Here is an 18,004-nt window from a genome sequence, read left to right as displayed (position 1 = left end):
AAGGATTTGTGTAAAAATTAGACAAGTACTTCATAAAATATTAAGTGGTATGTATGATTTGTTACTACTTTTATAAGTGTACCTATATTTAAGAATGTTTGAAAAAGAATACCTCCACTTTAGGTAGGTATATTATTTTTTAAATGAACACCTACATCTTAGATGGGTGCAGTATGACATAAAACTTTGCAAGGAGAATTTTAAGGGTATCTATTTCCATATTCTCAATTTTTCATATGTACTTTTTCTTAAAACTAATCTGAGGAGACATCTTACAAGGCATCCTCTTTTCCCATTTTATAAAGGAAAAGTTATCTCTCTCTCTCTGATTCTTATTTTTGAATGGACCGCCTCATGGCATTAAAAACCTTCCTAAAGTCAAAGAAAGAAAAACATTAGTGTAGGTGTTAAGAAATTGAAAGACAAAAGGAGGGGCAGAAGATGGCGGCGTGAGTAGAGCAGCGGAAATCTCCTCCCAAAACAACATATATCTATGAAAATATAACAAAGACAACCCTTCCTAGAATAAAGACCAGAGGACACAGGACAATATCCAGACCACATCCGCACCTGAGAGAACCCAGCGCCTCGCGAAGGGGGTAAGATACAAGCCCCGGCCCCGCGGGAGCCGAGCGCCCCTCCCCCCAGCTCCCGGCGGGAGAAGAGCAGGCAGAGCGGGAGGGAGACGGAGCCCAGGGCTGCCGAACACCCAGCCCCGGCCATCCGGGCCAGAGTGCAGGGCGCTCGATACTAGGAAACAGGGCAGCAAGAACAGTGAGCAGGCACTGGAGGCTGGGCGACAGAGGGCATAAGAAAAGCGCGCGACCATTTTTTTTGCTTTTCTGCTGTTTTGTTTTGGCGAGCGCTTTTTGGAAGTCTTAAAGGGATAGGGACCCCAATACTAGGGAAACAGGGCAGAAAAACCGGTGAGCAGAGGCCTGAGGCTGGCACCGCAGAATAAAGAAAAACGAACGACCACCTTTTTTTTTTTTTCTTTTTTTAATTAAAAAATTTTTTTTTCTTTTTTTTTTTGGTGGGCGTTGTTTTGTTTTGGCGGGTGCTTTTTGGAAGTCTTAAAGGGGCAGGGGGGGTCACTTAATCCAGAGGTAGGGAATCCGGGATCTCTGGGCACCCTAACCCCTGGGCTGCAGGGAGCAGGGAGGCCCCTTACGGAGATAAATAGCCTCCCAGCAGCTCCTGCTCCAATGCGACTCCACCACTTTGGAGCAGCTGCCCGAGCCAGGCCACACCCACAGCAACAGTGGAGATTAACTCCATAGCAGCCGGGCAGGAAGCAGAAACCCTGTCTGCGCGCAGCTGCGCAGCACAAGCCACTAGAGGTCGCTGTTCTCCCAGGAGAGGAGGGCCACAAACCAACAAGAAAGGAAGTCCTTCCAGCCGTCACTCGTCCCAGTTCTGCAGACTATTCCTATCACCATGAAAAGGCAAAGCTACAGGCAGACAAAGATCACAGAGACAACACCAGAGAAGGAGACAGACCTAACCAGTCTCCCTGAAAAAGAATTCAAAATAAGAATCATAAACATGCTGACAGAGATGCAGAGAAATACGCAAGAGAAATGGGATGAAGTCCGGAAGGAGATCACAGATGCCAGAAAGGAGATCGCAGAAATGAAACAAACTCTGGAAGGGTTTATAAGCAGAATGGATAGAATGCAAGAGGCCATTGATGGAATTGAAATCAGAGAACAGGAACGCATAGAAGCTGACATAGAGAGAGACAAAAGGATCTCCAGGAATGAAACAATATTAAGAGAACTGTGTGACCAATCCAAAAGGAACAATATCCGTATTATAGGGGTCCCAGAAGAAGAAGAGAGAGGAAAAGAGATGGAAAGTATCTTAGAAGAAATAATTGCTGAAAACTTCCCCACACTGGGGGAGGAAGTAATCGAACAGACCACGGAAATACACAGAACCCCCAACAGAAAGGATCCAAGAAGGGCAACACCAAGACACATAATAATTAAAATGGCAAAGATCAAGGACAAGGAAAGAGTGTTAAAGGCAGCTAGAGAGAAAAAGGTCACCTCTAAAGGGAAACCCATCAGGCTAACGTCAGATTTCTCAACAGAAACCCTACAGGCCAGAAGAGAATGGCATGATATATTTAATACAATGAAACAGAAGGGCCTTGAACCAAGGATACTGTATCCAGCACGACTATCATTCAAATATGACGGTGGGATTAAACAATTCCCGGACAAACAAAAGCTGAGGGAATTTGCTTTCCACAAACCACCTCTACAGAACATCTTACAGGGACTGCTCTAGATGGGAGCACTCCTAGAAAGAGCACAGCACAAAACACCCAACATATGAAGAATCGAGGAGGAGGAACAAGAAGGGAGAGAAGAAAAGAATCTCCAGACAGTGTATATAACAGCTCAATAAGCGAGCTAAGTTAGGCAGTAAGATACTAAAGAGGCTAACCTTGAACCTTTGGTAACCACGAATTTAAAGCCTGCAATGGCAATCAGTACATATCTTTCAATAGTCACCCTAAATGTTAATGGGTTGAATGCACCAATCAAAAGACACAGAGTAACAGAATGGATAAAAAAGCAAGACCCATCTATATGCTGCTTACAAGAAACTCACCTCAAACCCAAAGACATGTACAGACTAAAAGTCAAGGGATGGAAAAACATATTTCAAGCAAACAACAGTGAGAAGAAAGCAGGGGTTGCAGTACTAATATCAGACAAAATAGACTTCAAAACAAAGAAAGTAACAAGAGATAAAGAAGGACACTACATAATGATAAAGGGCTCAGTCAAACAAGAGGATATAACCATTCTAAATATATATGCACCCAACACAGGAGCACCAGCATATGTGAAACAAATACTAACAGAACTAAAGAGGGATATAGACTGCAATGCATTCATTCTAGGAGACTTCAACACACCACTCACCCCAAAGGATAGATCCACTGGGCAGAAAATAAGTAAGGACACGGAAGCACTGAACAACACAGTAGAGCAGACGGACCTAATAGACATCTATAGAACTCTATACATCCAAAAGCAGCGGGATATACATTCTTCTCAAGTGCACATGGAACATTCTCCAGAATAGACCACATACTAGGCCACAAAAAGAGCCTCAGAAAATTCCAAAAGATTGAAATCCTACCAACCAACTTTTCAGACCACAAAGGCATAAAACTAGAAATAAACTGTACAAAGAAAGCAAAGAGGCTCACAAACACATGGAGGCTTAACAACACGCTCCTAAATAATCAATGGATCAATGACCAAATCAAAATGGAGATCCAGCAATATATGGAAACAAATGACAACAACAACACTAAGCCCCAACTTCTGTGGGACACAGCAAAAGCAGTCTTAAGAGGAAAGTATATAGCAATCCAAGCATATTTAAAAAAGGAAGAGCAATCCCAAATGAATGGTCAAATGTCACAATTATCGAAATTGGAAAAAGAAGAACAGATGAGGCCTAAGGTCAGCAGAAGGAGGGACATAATAAAGATCAGAGAAGAAATAAATAAAATTGAGAAGAATAAAACAATAGCAAAAATCAATGAAACCAAGAGCTGGTTCTTCGAGAAAATAAACAAAATAGATAAGCCTCTAGCCAGACTTATTAAGAAGAAAAGAGAGTCAACACAAATCAACAGTATCAGAAACGAGAAAGGAAAAATCACGACGGACCCCACAGAAATGCAAAGAATTATTGGAGAATACTATGAAAACCTATATGCTAACAAGCTGGGAAACCTAGGAGAAATGGACAACTTCCTAGAAAAATATAACCTTCCAAGATTGACCCAGGAAGAAACAGAAAATCTAAACAGACCAATTACCAGCAACGAAATTGAAGCGGTAATAAAAAAACTACCAAAGAACAAAACCCCCGGGCCAGATGGATTTACCTCGGAATTTTATCAGACATACAGGGAAGACATAATACCCATTCTCCTTAAAGTTTTCCAAAAAATAGAGGAGGAGGGGATACTCCCAAACTCATTCTATGAAGCTAACATCACCCTAATACCAAAACCAGGCAAAGACACCACCAAAAAAGAAAACTACAGACCAATATCCCTGATGAACGTAGATGCAAAAATACTCAACAAAATATTAGCAAACCGAATTCAAAAATACATCAAAAGGATCATACACCATGACCAAGTGGGATTCATCCCAGGGATGCAAGGATGGTACAACATTCGAAAGTCCATCAACATCATCCACCACATCAACAAAAAGAAAGACAAAAACCACATGATCATCTCCATAGATGCTGAAAAAGCATTTGACAAAGTTCAACATCCATTCATGTTAAAAACTCTCAGCAAAATGGGAATAGAGGGCAAGTACCTCAACATAATAAAGGCCATCTATGATAAACCCACAGCCAACATTATATTGAACAGCGAGAAGCTGAAAGCATTTCCGCTGAGATCGGGAACTAGACAGGGATGCCCACTCTCACCACTGTTATTTAACATAGTACTGGAGGTCCTAGCCACGGCAATCAGACAAAATAAAGAAATACAAGGAATCCAGATTGGTAAAGAAGAAGTTAAACTGTCACTATTTGCAGATGACATGACACTGTACATAAAAAACCCTAAAGACTCCACCCCAAAACTACTAGAACTGATATCGGAATACAGCAAAGTTGCAGGATACAAAATCAACACACAGAAATCTGTGGCTTTCCTATATACTAACAATGAACCAACAGAAAGAGAAATCAGGAAAACAACTCCATTCACAATTGCATCAAAAAAAATAAAATACCTAGGAATAAACCTAACCAAGGAAGTGAAAGACTTATACTCTGAAAACTACAAGTCACTCTTAAGAGAAATTAAATGGGACACTAACAGATGGAAACTCATCCCATGCTCGTGGCTAGGAAGAATTAATATCGTCAAAATGGCCATACTGCCCAAAGCAATATACAGATTTGATGCAATCCCTATGAAACTACCAGCAACATTCTTCAATGAACTGGAACAAATAATTCAAAAATTCATATGGAAACACCAAAGACCCCGAATAGCCAAAGCAATCCTGAGAAAGAAGAATAAAGTAGGGGGGATCTCACTCCCCAACTTCAAGCTCTACTATAAAGCCATAGTAATCAAGACAATTTGGTACTGGCACAAGAGCAGAGCCACAGACCAATGGAACAGACTAGAGAATCCAGACATTAACCCAGACATATATGGTCAATTAATATTTGATAAAGGAGCCATGGACATACAATGGCGAAATGACAGTCTCTTCAACAGGTGGTGCTGGCAAAACTGGACAGCTACATGTAGGAGAATGAAACTGGACCACTGTCTAACCCCATATACAAAAGTAAACTCAAAATGGATCAAAAACCTGAATGTAAGCCATGAAACCATTAAACTCTTGGAAGAAAACATAGGCGAAAACCTCTTGGACATAAACATGAGTGACCTCTTCTTGAACATATCTCCCCAGGCAAGGAAAACAACAGCAAAAATGAGTAAGTGGGACTATATTAAGCTGAAAAGCTTCTGTACAGCAAAAGACACCATCAATAGAACAAGAAGGATCCCTACAGTATGGGAGAATATATTTGAAAATGACACATCCGATAAAGGCTTGACGTCCAGAATATATAAGGAGCTCACACGCCTCAACAAACAAAAAACAAATAACCCAATTAAAAAATGGGCAGAGGAACTGAACAGACAGTTCTCCAAAAAAGAAATACAGATGGCCAACAGACACATGAAAAGATGCTCCACATCGCTAATTATCAGAGAAATGCAAATTAAAACTACAATGAGTTATCACCTCACACCAGTAAGGATGGCTGCCATCCAAAAGACAAACAACAACAAATGTTGGCGAGGCTGTGGAGAAAGGGGAACCCTCCTACACTGCTGGTGGGAATGTAAACTAGTTCAACCATTGTGGAAAGCAGTATGGAGGTACATCAAAATGCTCAAAACAGACTTACCATTTGACCCAGGAATTGCACTCCTAGGAATTTACCCTAAGAACGCAGCAATCAAGTTTGAGAAAGACAGATGCACCCCTATGTTTATTGCAGCACTATTTACAATAGCCAAGAATTGGAAGCAACCTAAATGTCCATCAATAGATGAATGGATAAAGAAGATGTGGTACATATACACAATGGAATACTACTCAGCCATGAGAAAAGGGCAAATCCAATCATTTGCAGCAACATGGATGGAGCTGGAGGGTATTATGCTCAGTGAAACAAGCCAAGCGGAGAAAGAGAAATACCAAATGATTTCACTTATCTGTGGAATATAAGAACAAAGGAAAAACTGAAGGAACAAAACAGCAGCAGAATCACAGAACTCAAGAATGGACTAACAGGTACCAAAGGGAAAGGGACTGGGGAGGATGGGTGGGTAGGGAGGGATAAGGGGGGGAGAAGTAGGGGGGTATTAAGATTAACATACATGGGGGGGTAGGAGAAAAGGGAGGGCTGTACAACACAGAGAAGGCAAGTAGTGATTCTACAACATTTTGCTATGCTGATGGACAGTGACTGTAAAGGGGTTTATAGGGGAGACCTGATATAGGGGAGAGCCTAGTAAACATAATATTCGTCATGTAAGTGTAGATTAGTGATACCAAAAACAAAGCAAAAAAAAAAAAAAAAGGGCAGTTCCTGTGTGGTAACCTCCAACGAGTTCTACACAAGGGTATAAAGGGCATATAAAAGTGTAGGCAAAGGGTCTGTTTGTGTTTATACAGAGGATCAAAGCCTAATTGGGCTACCCCGAAAATGAACTAAGATACGATATGAAAAAGAACTTCCAACATCTGCACTCTCTGGAAGACTCATGCCAGAAGATGATCATCAAAAAACCCCAACAAAGATCCACGCACTGCTACAGCTGTAGATGCACTCATCCCACCAGTTCCTGGACTTGCCATGGGAATGAGGAAGGATATATCTAAGCTGGCCTGTGCATACAGTAAAACAAAAAATTGGACTGGATCTATACTGTTGGAACTCAACCAAGAATTTGGAGAAGTGCAAATTGTAGCGCTCCAAACTCTTACAACTACAGACTATTTACTGTTAAAAGAACATATGGCATGTGAACAGTCCCCAGGAATGGGTTGTTTTAATTTGTCTGATTTCTCTCAGACTGTTCAAGTTCAGTTGGACAATATCCACCATATCATAGATAAGTTTTCACAAATGCCTAAGGTGCCTTAATGGTTTTCTTGGTTTCACTGGAGATGGCTGGTAATTACAGATATGCTTTGGTTATGTAACTATACTCCTATTATGTTAATGTGTGTGCGCAATTTAAGTAGTAGCTTAAAACCTATATATGCTGAAGTGACTCTACAAGAAGATATGTCAAAGAAATAATCAATCTTCCCATGTTTTCTTCCGTCTGCTACTTCTATAGCTTTTCTTCTTCCTTCCTAATTACAACCCTTAAATAGAATTCGTGCCTCGTATCAAATTTACCGAGTATCATAACTCCTCCAAGTGGTAAAGATACCTCAAGACAAATGCTGGGCATAGAAGCCACAGGGCATAAATATGCAAAGAAGTAAAAAGCTAACCTTTTCAAACAATAAGGCTTCCCTCTCACTTACCAACTTCACATTTCCCTGTATGGCCCCGGAAGATGACTGGTTAGCCAGAGACGGGTAAGATTCCTCAAGGGAGGAACAACCTAAGACAGGCACAGTCGCAGGGGGGCCATCAGGTGAGAAATTGGGGATCAACAGAGGTGAGGCTTAGAACCTCACCCCCCCTGTTCTGAGAGAAATCTTCTGCATACGTGGATGTTTTATTGCCCTGGTCTAGCTTGGATTAACACATAGTCTACAGGCACACACCTGATCATCTACATTTGCTCTCTTACAACACTAAACTATGTTTTCTACATGTATCTTGTATCTACCTACCAGTTCAGCATTTTATTAAAAATAATAATAATAAAGAGAGAAATGTGGTATCCACATATAAATCAAGTATAAAAACCAAATGAGTATTCATATTTGAACTGACTGTTTAGAGTTCATAATGCATGAGCAAAACCGAAAGTTTCTGTGATGACTGCCTTTGTACTGTTCACTATGTAACTTATTCATTATGTAAGAATTTGTTCTACATGTAAGAACTTGTTTGTTATGCCTCAGAAGATTGGAGACTGACGAAAATTAGGCTTGAGGTGGATTGATTGTGCATTGATCATTGACTCCCCTATACAGAATTTTATTGTCGTTAACAACCATTTGATCAATAAATATGAGAGATGCCCTCACAAAAAAAAAAAAAAAAAAAAGGACAGACTTCCAATGGTAAAATAAATAAGTAACCGGGATGTAATGTATAGCATAAGGAATATAGTCAAGATATTGTAACAGCTTGGTAGGGTGATAGCTGGAACCTAGAATTATGTATATAAATGTTCTACCACTGTGTTGTACGCTTGAAACTAATGTAATGTAATACTGTGCGTCAACTACCCTTCAATAAAAAACAATTATTTAAAAAAAAAAAAAAAGTATTAAAAAGAAAATAAATGAGGTTTCAGGACAAAAAAAAAAAAAAAAAAAGAAATTGAAAGACAAAGCTAGGCAACAAATCTTTATTAGGTGGTTTCCAATTCTTTGCATTCAATAAAATTGAAAGGAGATTTAATCAATCTAAAAGACCATGAAAAATAATTTTTGGCAAGTGATTTTTCAGCATATAAGACAGAAAAGCTAAGTGTCAGTCAAACAAAACTTGTTACTATCTACTTACATGAATGTTTCTCAGTGTCTGCTATAAAACAATAGAACTATGTCGAACATTGTCTTCAGCAGTAAGATTCATCCACAGATAATATGAACTAACTGGGTGGGTAAATGGACTTCAACCACATGAAATCCTGATGAAACCTTACTTTCCTTGTTTAATCACTTTTAATCAAGATAGATGTTTTTGTTGTTTTGATCAATTAATAGTAATAATTACAGAAATTCAATACACAAATATTTCATTTCCTAGGGCCCTGTGTTCACAGAAAAATGGAAAAATTTGTAAGTATGAAAGGATAACTAGTAAATGACTTCCAAGCATAAAAACAGATCAAGATAAAATGCTGTGGGTTAAGTGGATTCGAAGCTCACTTACAGGGAAAAAAAAAAATCAAGGAAAAATTTGACTGCTAAAAGAGCTTGTTTGCATACTATTTTTTAATGTTCCAATCAGGTATAAAATAACTATGGCTTTTAGGTTCCAGTGGATATAAAAGTCTGATGTAATAGTTTTATTTTTTATCATTATCATTAAAACATGATAGAAATTATCTCCTTTGTAAACCAATGGGAGTGAAGGAACCTTAGACGGCAGCCTAAAAATGTACAAGAGAACATGGAGCTGAAAAGTTTAGGAATTCTTAGGCGAAAACTTTCATGACACTGGATTTGGCAAAGATTTCTTAGAAATAATACCAAAAGCACAAGACAACAGGAAAAAAATAGGTAAGCTGGACTCTGTACAAATTAGAAACTTTCATGCAAAGGACATGATCAACAGAGTGGAATGAAAAGCCATAGAATAGGAAAACTTATTTCTAAATCAAGTATCTTACAAAGGATTGATATCCGTAATATATAAAGAATTCCTATGTTTTAGCAACAAAAAGCAAACAGTTAAAATGGGCAAAAGACATGGATAGACGTTTCTCCAAAGAATATATACAAATGGTGATAAACACATGAAAAGATGTTCAACGTATCTAGTTACATGGAAATACAAATCAAGCCAACGAGATGCCACTTCACCTCATTAGATGGGTGTTATATGAAAGAAAAAATAGGTGTTGGAAGGATGTTGAGAAATTGGAATCCTTGTGCACGGCTGGTGGGAATGTAAAATGGTACAGCCACTGTGGAAAGTGATATGGCAATTTCTCAAAAAATTAAACATAGAATTACCATATAATCCAGCAATCCTATTTCTGAGTATAAACTCAGAAGAAGTGAATGCAGGGACCTGAACAAATACCTACTCATAGCAGCATTATTCACTATAGCCAAAAGTTGGAAGCAGTCCAAGTGTTCACTGACAGATGAATGGATTAAAAAATATGGTACATACGATGCAGTATTAGTCAGCCTTAAAAAGGAAGGAAATTTTAACACACTGATACAACATGGATGAACCTGAAGACACTATGCAAAGTAAAATAAGGCAGATTAAAAGGGCAAATACTGCATATATCCTCTTATTGTATATTTCCTCCTTTTGAAGCTCTCAGAATAGTCAAATTCATAGAAAAAATGGTGGTTGCTAGGGGATAGGAGAAAGGAAGAATGTGGAGTTAGTGTTTAATGGATATAGAGTTTCAGTTTTAGAAGACGAAAAAATTCTGGAGACAGTGATGGTTGCAGAGCAATGTGAATGTACTTTTTGCTGCAGAACTGTACACCTAAAAATGGCTAAAATGGTAAATTTTGTTATCTATATTTTATCATAATAAAATACAGTAAATGTTAATATTCCTGGGGATAATAAGAAAACCAAAGTCCCATTTGTTTCCATAGGAAGAAAAAAAGGAGGGGGATGCTAAATAATAGAAAAAAATAATTCCCTGACATCTTATAAGTGTTATAAGTGAATTTTGGCTTATATTAACTCACATAATGAGTGGCTTTGTTCATTCTCCCTAAATAAGCAGTAGACATCAAAAAAGGCTCTCCTTTACACTGGGGAGAATCACCTATATAGAAGTACATACCAAGGAATTTTAAAATATCAACAACTTTCAAAAATGTTTCTTAAAAAAAAAAAATATATATATATATATAAAAATAAAAACAGTATATGCCTATTATAATTGGAAAACTGATGCACAAAGATAAAACTATCATCCTTAATTTCAGCTATCCACAGATAACCACTGTTAATAACCTTTTGGCACAAACCAATTTTTTCCTATGCAAACACTGAAATGATTTTTAATTTGGGATAATATTATTTACATTTTATAAGTTCTTTCTAGTAGTACAAACGTTTTCCCATATCATGAAATATTCCAAAAAATATTTTAAAATGAATTAGTATATTGCAGCCACTACATGAATCTACTTAACAAATTGCTTAATGTACTATATTTAGACTTTCTGAAATTTTTTGTTTATAAATATACCTCCACATGAATTAATATATGTACATCTTATTTCCTAATGAAAATAGTACATGTATGAAATCAAAGTCACACTTTAATACAGCTAATCAAAATAATTCAAGAGATAAGTTAAATGACAACTATTAACAATAACACTGGATGACAGAAATAAGGACTTTCACTTTCTATTTTTTACATTTTTATAACACATATATTACTAGAAAAAATTTTCCTATGAAGCAAAAGCAAAGAGAAAACACACTTAATCTGAAAACTAAACCTGGAGATGTGTAGTATCCTCATTTATTCTTTGGCTAAAATCTACTTAAATATTGAGAGCAATGACAATTCTTTAAAAGTCAAGTTTTAAAAGCAGTAAAAAGATTTGTTAAGATTTTAAGTTTGTTCTAACTTTGCAGAATCTACAAGTTAACATAGGGAGTGTGCAACAATAGAATAAGCAAAGTTCTTCCCCTTAGCAACATAATTGCTTAATAGAAACATTCTAATGTTATTTTCCCACAAAAGATCAAGCTGATTTAAAGCTTTAAATTCATAACCAACAATACAGAGGTCAGTTGAGTCAATTCAAGTATCAATTCAACAAATGAGGTTTAAACAGAATTTTTAAAAAGTCATAGTACTAATATAAAATGTTCATCCAGACTTAAAGACTCCGTGAAATCTTGAGCAGCAGCTTATTTTCAAGAACAATGGTATACATTATACCCAGTGTATTTGTGATGCCCCTCCTTAGCTTCATGTTTAAACACAGGTGGGGCCAATTCCTCACCACCAAACTATTCTACCAATTTGCTTTCTTCGTGCATGGCTCTTTCAGGAGATCTAAAACTATCTCTCAATAGCTAAGTCAAAAGGCCTCTGCTCTACCTAACTGACTTCTATGGAGTTGATCACTCCCTTCTTTAAACGCTTTGATCCCTTTATTGACATAACTCTTTTGTTAACCAATTCATCCTCTTACTCTTAAAATACAGCCATTGATTCAGTTTTTAAAAATATTTTTGTGCTTTTCTTTGTTTTCTGTTCACCTTTAAGGATTCAACTGTCACTTCTATAAAGATGACTCCCAAATATACATAGTCCTAACGTCTCACCAAACTCTGGCATCATATTCCCAATGATCACTGCTCACCTCTTCAGTGAAAACAACACTGCCTTCCCCTCCTTGTATGTGAACAACTTGCAGACCCCTTGCATTATTATTTGGCATTGTTCTCTGCATTTCACCTACTATTACCTTAATTTAATTTATGCTCTAGTTTTCTCTGCTCTGGTCTATTGTGGTAAGAGCAAACTACTTAAGAGCCCAAACCCTTAAAGATAGACTGCCTAAGATCGATTCTTGGCATGTCACTTAGAGCTGTACAATCTTGTACAAGTTATGTAAGATCTCTATGCCTTAGTTTTCTTATCTGTAATGAGGATAACAATGGTTACTTTATAGGGCAAGGGCTACATAAATGGTAGCTATTAATATTGTAATCTTTTAGTCTTCCAAATTCCAGATCTGACTATAATCCATCCTAAACATCTTAAGCAGGGGTTTTTCTCATCAGATCCTTGTTCTAAAACTTGCAACTCCTAAACCTAAAATCAAGGACCAGTCTAAACACAAACTGACAAAAATGGACTACCTATTACTGCCCGCAAACAACCACACTCTCAACTGCAGAGCAGCCATGTCTACAAACTCTAGAGAGCAACATTTACTGCTACATATCAAAACCTCCCTATCCATCCTTAGTGATACTTCATTGAGCTGTATATTTTTTCATATTTCTACGTTGTGTTATGCTTCAGGTTTTAAAAGTTCTCCCACATATTGCACATATCAGTGTGAAGTTTGGAGTATCCTTCCAGACTTATAATAAATACACAACTATTTTAAAAAACAAAAATAGTGCTTTTTACATACTATAGGATATTTTACTTAACAACATACAGAAAAATCTATGTAAATGCAACCCAAAAGTAACACACAATCATCACCAAAAACCCCTGCTATTACCCCCCTTAAGTGCCTTTTCAGAATAAGAACCCTGAATTTAATGAATCAAAGAACCTCAGACCTCTGAAAGTACAGAAATAGACAACGGTTAGTCTGACTCTGGGGGAAAAAGAAACCATAAAGGGGCATCCAAACTCATAACCATTGGATGAAAATAGAAGTTTAAAAAACAAACCAATAATTTAAAGCAACAAAAAAAAAACTCAGGTATCCCATACAAGTCAGAGAAAAAAAATAAATCTGTAAGCCCCCATGTGAGATCATATTTAAAATGTAAAAGTAGAATGTGTTGAATAAATAGATGACTATAGGAACCTAAAGAACTTGAACGTCAGCTTCTGAGATTAAATAAACAAAAATCCAAGTTAACGAATTAATATGAATAATTTAACCATCTTTAAAAGTAACCTAGACTAAGAAATGCTCTGTCAAAAAAACACGTGGCTGAGCCAAGACTAAGAAATACCCAACTACCATGAGAGTGACCAAGAAGTTTCTGAAATGCATGATTGATGTAAAAAAAAAGCAAGCTATAATCAAATCAAGTGTACTGAATGGAAAGTCCCTGAATTAGAAGATAATCAATCACAAAGGTATGTTTCATTTTTAATCCTGGGGGGCTTCATCAACATGAATACATTACCCCTTGGGACTATCCATTTCTTTTGATCCAATCCCATGCTCACAAATATTCCTCTGGTTATAATTTAGTCTTGGGAGGATTTATAGAAGAGAGGAGTTACCATCTTTCAAAAAAAATATAATCCCTACTGAAAACCCTGATTTAGGGAAAAAACCTTCTCACCCTACAACATCAAGCTGGGGGCCCTAACTGTTCAACCACAACATACCACTGAGATGGCATTTATGGCAAACAGTTCCTGTATATGGCTGTATTAGATCTCCTCTGCTTGATTAAATTCCTTTAGAGCAAGGACAATCAATAATAAATATTATGCACCTACTACACTCTAGGTTCTGTTCTAGGTGCTAGGGATACACCACTGAACAAGAGGTCAAAACTCAAATCCTTATAGAATTACATCCTGATTTGGAAGACATACAAATATAAAAACATAGTCAATTATAGTAGAATATGTTAAAAGGTAACAAGTGCTAGGAGAACATAAAGCAGAGTAAAGAGGCAGGTAGAGCAGAGTGATTTGTAGTTTTAAATACAGTGGTTAGGGTAAGCATCATTGACAAGGTGAAATTTTAGCAGAACAGATTCCTAGGTTCTCCTAAGTAGTACTTGTAGTTCTATGTCTTATTGTAAAGGTGAATTTGAGCAAGTTATTTGTGTCTCTGCCTCAGTTCTCCCACCTGCAAAACAAAGGTAATCATACCTACCTGATAAGGTTATGAAGACTGAGTTAACATTTGTAAAATTCTTGGAACATATTAAGCACTGAGTTCTGAGATTTTTTTGTGTGGTTGTTTTAATTTCTAAAAAAGCCAAAGGTAAAGGAATGGGTCATGTAGGTATCTGGGGGAAGAGTGTTCCCAATAGAGAGTAGAGCAAGTGCAATGGCCCTGCTTTTAAAGGAACAGGTAGGCCAATATGGCTGGAGTAGATTGGTTTTGCAAAAGGGAGAATGGATGAGATGTCACGGTAAAGGAAGAGGGTATAGGCATGCTCCTAAACTTTTAAACTTTTACACCTGAGATACAGATTTTTGAGCGGAGGAGGGATCAGCTGTTTTGATTTTTAGAAAGATCTGTAAGCTATAGTGAGAACTGATTGTTGGGGGAGAGGAGCATTATATATAAGGGTAGAAAACATGGAGGTCAGTCAAGAATCTATTTTAATAATCCAGGAAAAAGATTATAGCTTGAACCAGCATGGTAGCAATGGAGAAGCTGAGAAGTGGTTAGATTCTGAATATTTTTAAAAATAAAGCCAACATAATTTGCTAATGTGAAATGAGAAAGGCGTCAAGAATGACTCTTAACATTTCTGGCCTGAAGAACTGGAAAGATGGAGTGGCCATTAAAATTGACTGTGGTCTTAATAGCTGACAATGACTGAGTCCTAACGATATGCCAAGTGTTCAGGTCATTTCCTTACATGCACAGTCAAATTTAATCCTCTCTACGCATGTGTGGAATTACACTATAACAAGTGTAGGAACCTCCTGATTATTGGTAAGCTGAAATTCAAAACTAAGTTGTTACTTAACCAGTATTCAATACATTATTACAGTCACAGGACCTAGAATTGTCCTGAAGATAATAAATAACTATTTAGTGAAATAATTAGCTTTTCTGAACATAGGCTACTAAGTCAAGTGACTCTATCTAGTTCAGGTAGAAGTGTCTGGCCTCCCCAGACCTCTGCCAACTTCTGCATAGAGTGAGAAATGGATGCTTAAAGTCAGGAAATTCTTTTCAATTCAGAATCACAATTTAAACAACTGAAATAGACTCACTCTCCTCAGTAAAGGAGCAACTAGCATGGACCATCTACAAAAGATACTGACAACTAGTCCATATAGTGATCATTCCCTTGACTATGCTTTGTCACTTTTTCCCACTACACATACCTCCTCTTGGCCTCTTATTCTGACTTCCTCAGTTCCTAACCGCCCCCCCTCGTCCTGTTTTTCCCACCCCCACGCCTACCCTCCCTCCAACAGAACTAGGCTACTTCCTGAGGCTTTAATTTTACTAGTGTTGCTTCCCCAACTTCTTCAACCTTTTGTTAATGCCACCCCCAACCCACCTGTCCCTTTTTCAGCAGCTGGGAGATGGAGGGTCTCTCTCCCTCAGTCTTAAATCGGCCAAGCAAAAATCCTATCTGTACTTCAGACCTAGAAGAACCACTTCTTTCAAGGTGTCTTTACTGCCCCACCCGCTTTGGGAACTTCCCCTACGGACACCGTTTATAACTGCAGCACCATACACTAGAAAAACGTTTTGGAGACAGAGGATCAAAGTGCCAATTTTAGATTTACCACTTACTGGTTGGTTACCTTTTGAGTCCGTTTTTCATCTCATACAAGTATCCATTCTCGTGGAGGTGTTACAAGGCTCAAGTGAAAAAGATGTACATAAAATGTTCATCTCCATCCTTCCACATTACATTATGCAACCTGGTATTATTCACTGCGCTTATTACCGAACCTCTCTGGATCGTAAATGACGGTCAGGGAACCTGAGTTACAATCTTCCTAGCCCCTAAAACATTTATTATGCATGCAGTAAACGTATCAGTACTGGGCTGCACTCTATTTACGCGAACCTAACGCATGAGTCTGGGCGACTGGTTAGGGAGATGGGGGGTGGGGCAGCCAACAAACCCAAGGCTTGGCCTCCAACTGCAATTCAGTTCTGGAGGGCTTTGGTTTTCTTTTGCATGAAGGCTGGTGGTAACGAACTTAGTCCTCTCCCAGCAGCCCGAACACTTCACCAGACCCACACCCCTTGGGCTCCGGTTTTGAGAAGCCTTCCATTTTACTTGTCCTCTGCAACACTCCTCCCCCACCCCCACCAACTGTCACTCCGACCGCGCCGCCCACCCAGGCGCCGCGGGCAGCCCCACAGGCCCGGCCCGAGGAGCCCGCCCTGGAACGGTACTCACGCCCGCGGCGCCCGCGGAAGCCGCAGACCGCTCAGCTGGGCCGGCCGAGCGGAGCTTCCTCCGGCCGATCTGCGCCAGGTTGAAGAACTTGCTGGGCAGGTCCAGGGAGTCCGTGGTCAAGGCGGCGGAATGGCTGTGCAGCTCCAGGCTGCTGCGGAGAACTACCATCTCCTCTGCCTCCTGCCCCGGGCGTCCGCTGCGGGAGACCAGAGCGAGGTCCACGCAGCAACAACCGCCCGGCTCTTCCGCGCTCCGAATTCTGGCGCCACAATCTCAGAGCCAGCGACCGCAGCGCGCGCGCCCAGAATCCCTCCGCACCTGTCCCGCGCACGCCGGCACCCTCCAACTGTGGGCTCGAAACTTTCCTGCCGTCTATAAGCAGGAACGTCGGGCCACAGTTGAGGAGAACCCGCTCCCACAATGTTCAGGACCCGAGCGGACAGTGGTGGGAGAACGCTGGCTTCTTTTTCTCTTATAGTTCCGGCTCACTAAACTCGGCGGAGGGAGACGGCGGGTAGCGGAGAGAGGTCTGTTTGGAATTTTGGCGCGTGGTCTTCGGAGGGGGGAAGGGAGGCCCCCGCCCACCCTGATTGGCTGGCGGGGCCTGGCCGCTCCTCCCCGCCCCTTGCGACACCTGCCTTCAGCTTCCCGCCACGCAGGATTCAAATACAAAATGCCCAGTCCTTCACCGGAGGGGCAAAAGCATTTGGCTTCTGATGGGTTTTGACTTGGATCTTTAAAAGCTTTTTACTGATAGCTTAACCAAAACAAGTTAACAGCAACAACAACAGCAAAAATAGAAAAGGATCTAAAAGCGGGCAGTCACAGTAGTATAATCATGCACGCAGATTCTGTCCCCAGCGCTGCCATAACCCACATGTCCGATCATGAGCAAATTATTCACCTTTTCCCTGTCTTAAAATCCTCATCTGTAAATTAACTATAGTATTAATACCTATATACACTCATGCAAAAAAAAAAAGGTGCTATTACAGAATTACAGAAAATGGCTTCTCTAAGATTACAGCAATTATTTGATGACTTTGAAATAACATGCTGAATGATAAGATTATGAGGAGTCCTAGTGAAACAATTACTGATTTATTAACTATATTTCCTTAATTCGACATTTAGTAAGTATTTATCAAGCATCTATTAATTGTTTAAGCACTGGAGATACAGCAGTGAATGAAAAGAACGAGAAATGCCCTCATAGAACTTAAATTCTGGG

At 39.1% G+C, this 18,004-nt stretch overlaps 1 protein-coding gene across 3 annotated transcripts in view; it reads right to left on the bottom strand.

Moving 5' to 3' along the window:
* The window catches only part of ATAD2 (ATPase family AAA domain containing 2), a 98,332-nt gene extending 80,616 nt beyond the window's left edge, over positions 1–17,716 (bottom strand). The window contains exons 1-2 of one of the 3 annotated variants that reach the window (XM_036925522.2): positions 16,774–16,844; positions 10,674–10,753 (exon numbers count right to left, since the gene is read on the bottom strand). In XM_036925522.2, coding sequence (XP_036781417.2) covers positions 10,674–10,718 — 45 coding nt within the window. In that variant the 5' untranslated portion in view covers positions 10,719–10,753; positions 16,774–16,844. Of the gene's footprint in view, positions 1–10,673; positions 10,754–16,773 lie in introns of all 3 variants that reach the window. The other 2 variants (XM_036925524.2, XM_036925520.2) reach the window with 2 other exon arrangements.
* Between the last annotated feature and the right edge of the window lie 288 nt (positions 17,717–18,004).

This window comes from Manis pentadactyla, chromosome 3, assembly GCF_030020395.1.
Source record: "Manis pentadactyla isolate mManPen7 chromosome 3, mManPen7.hap1, whole genome shotgun sequence".
NCBI lineage: Eukaryota > Metazoa > Chordata > Mammalia > Pholidota > Manidae > Manis > Manis pentadactyla.
This window is presented reverse-complemented; position numbering and strand designations above follow the sequence as displayed.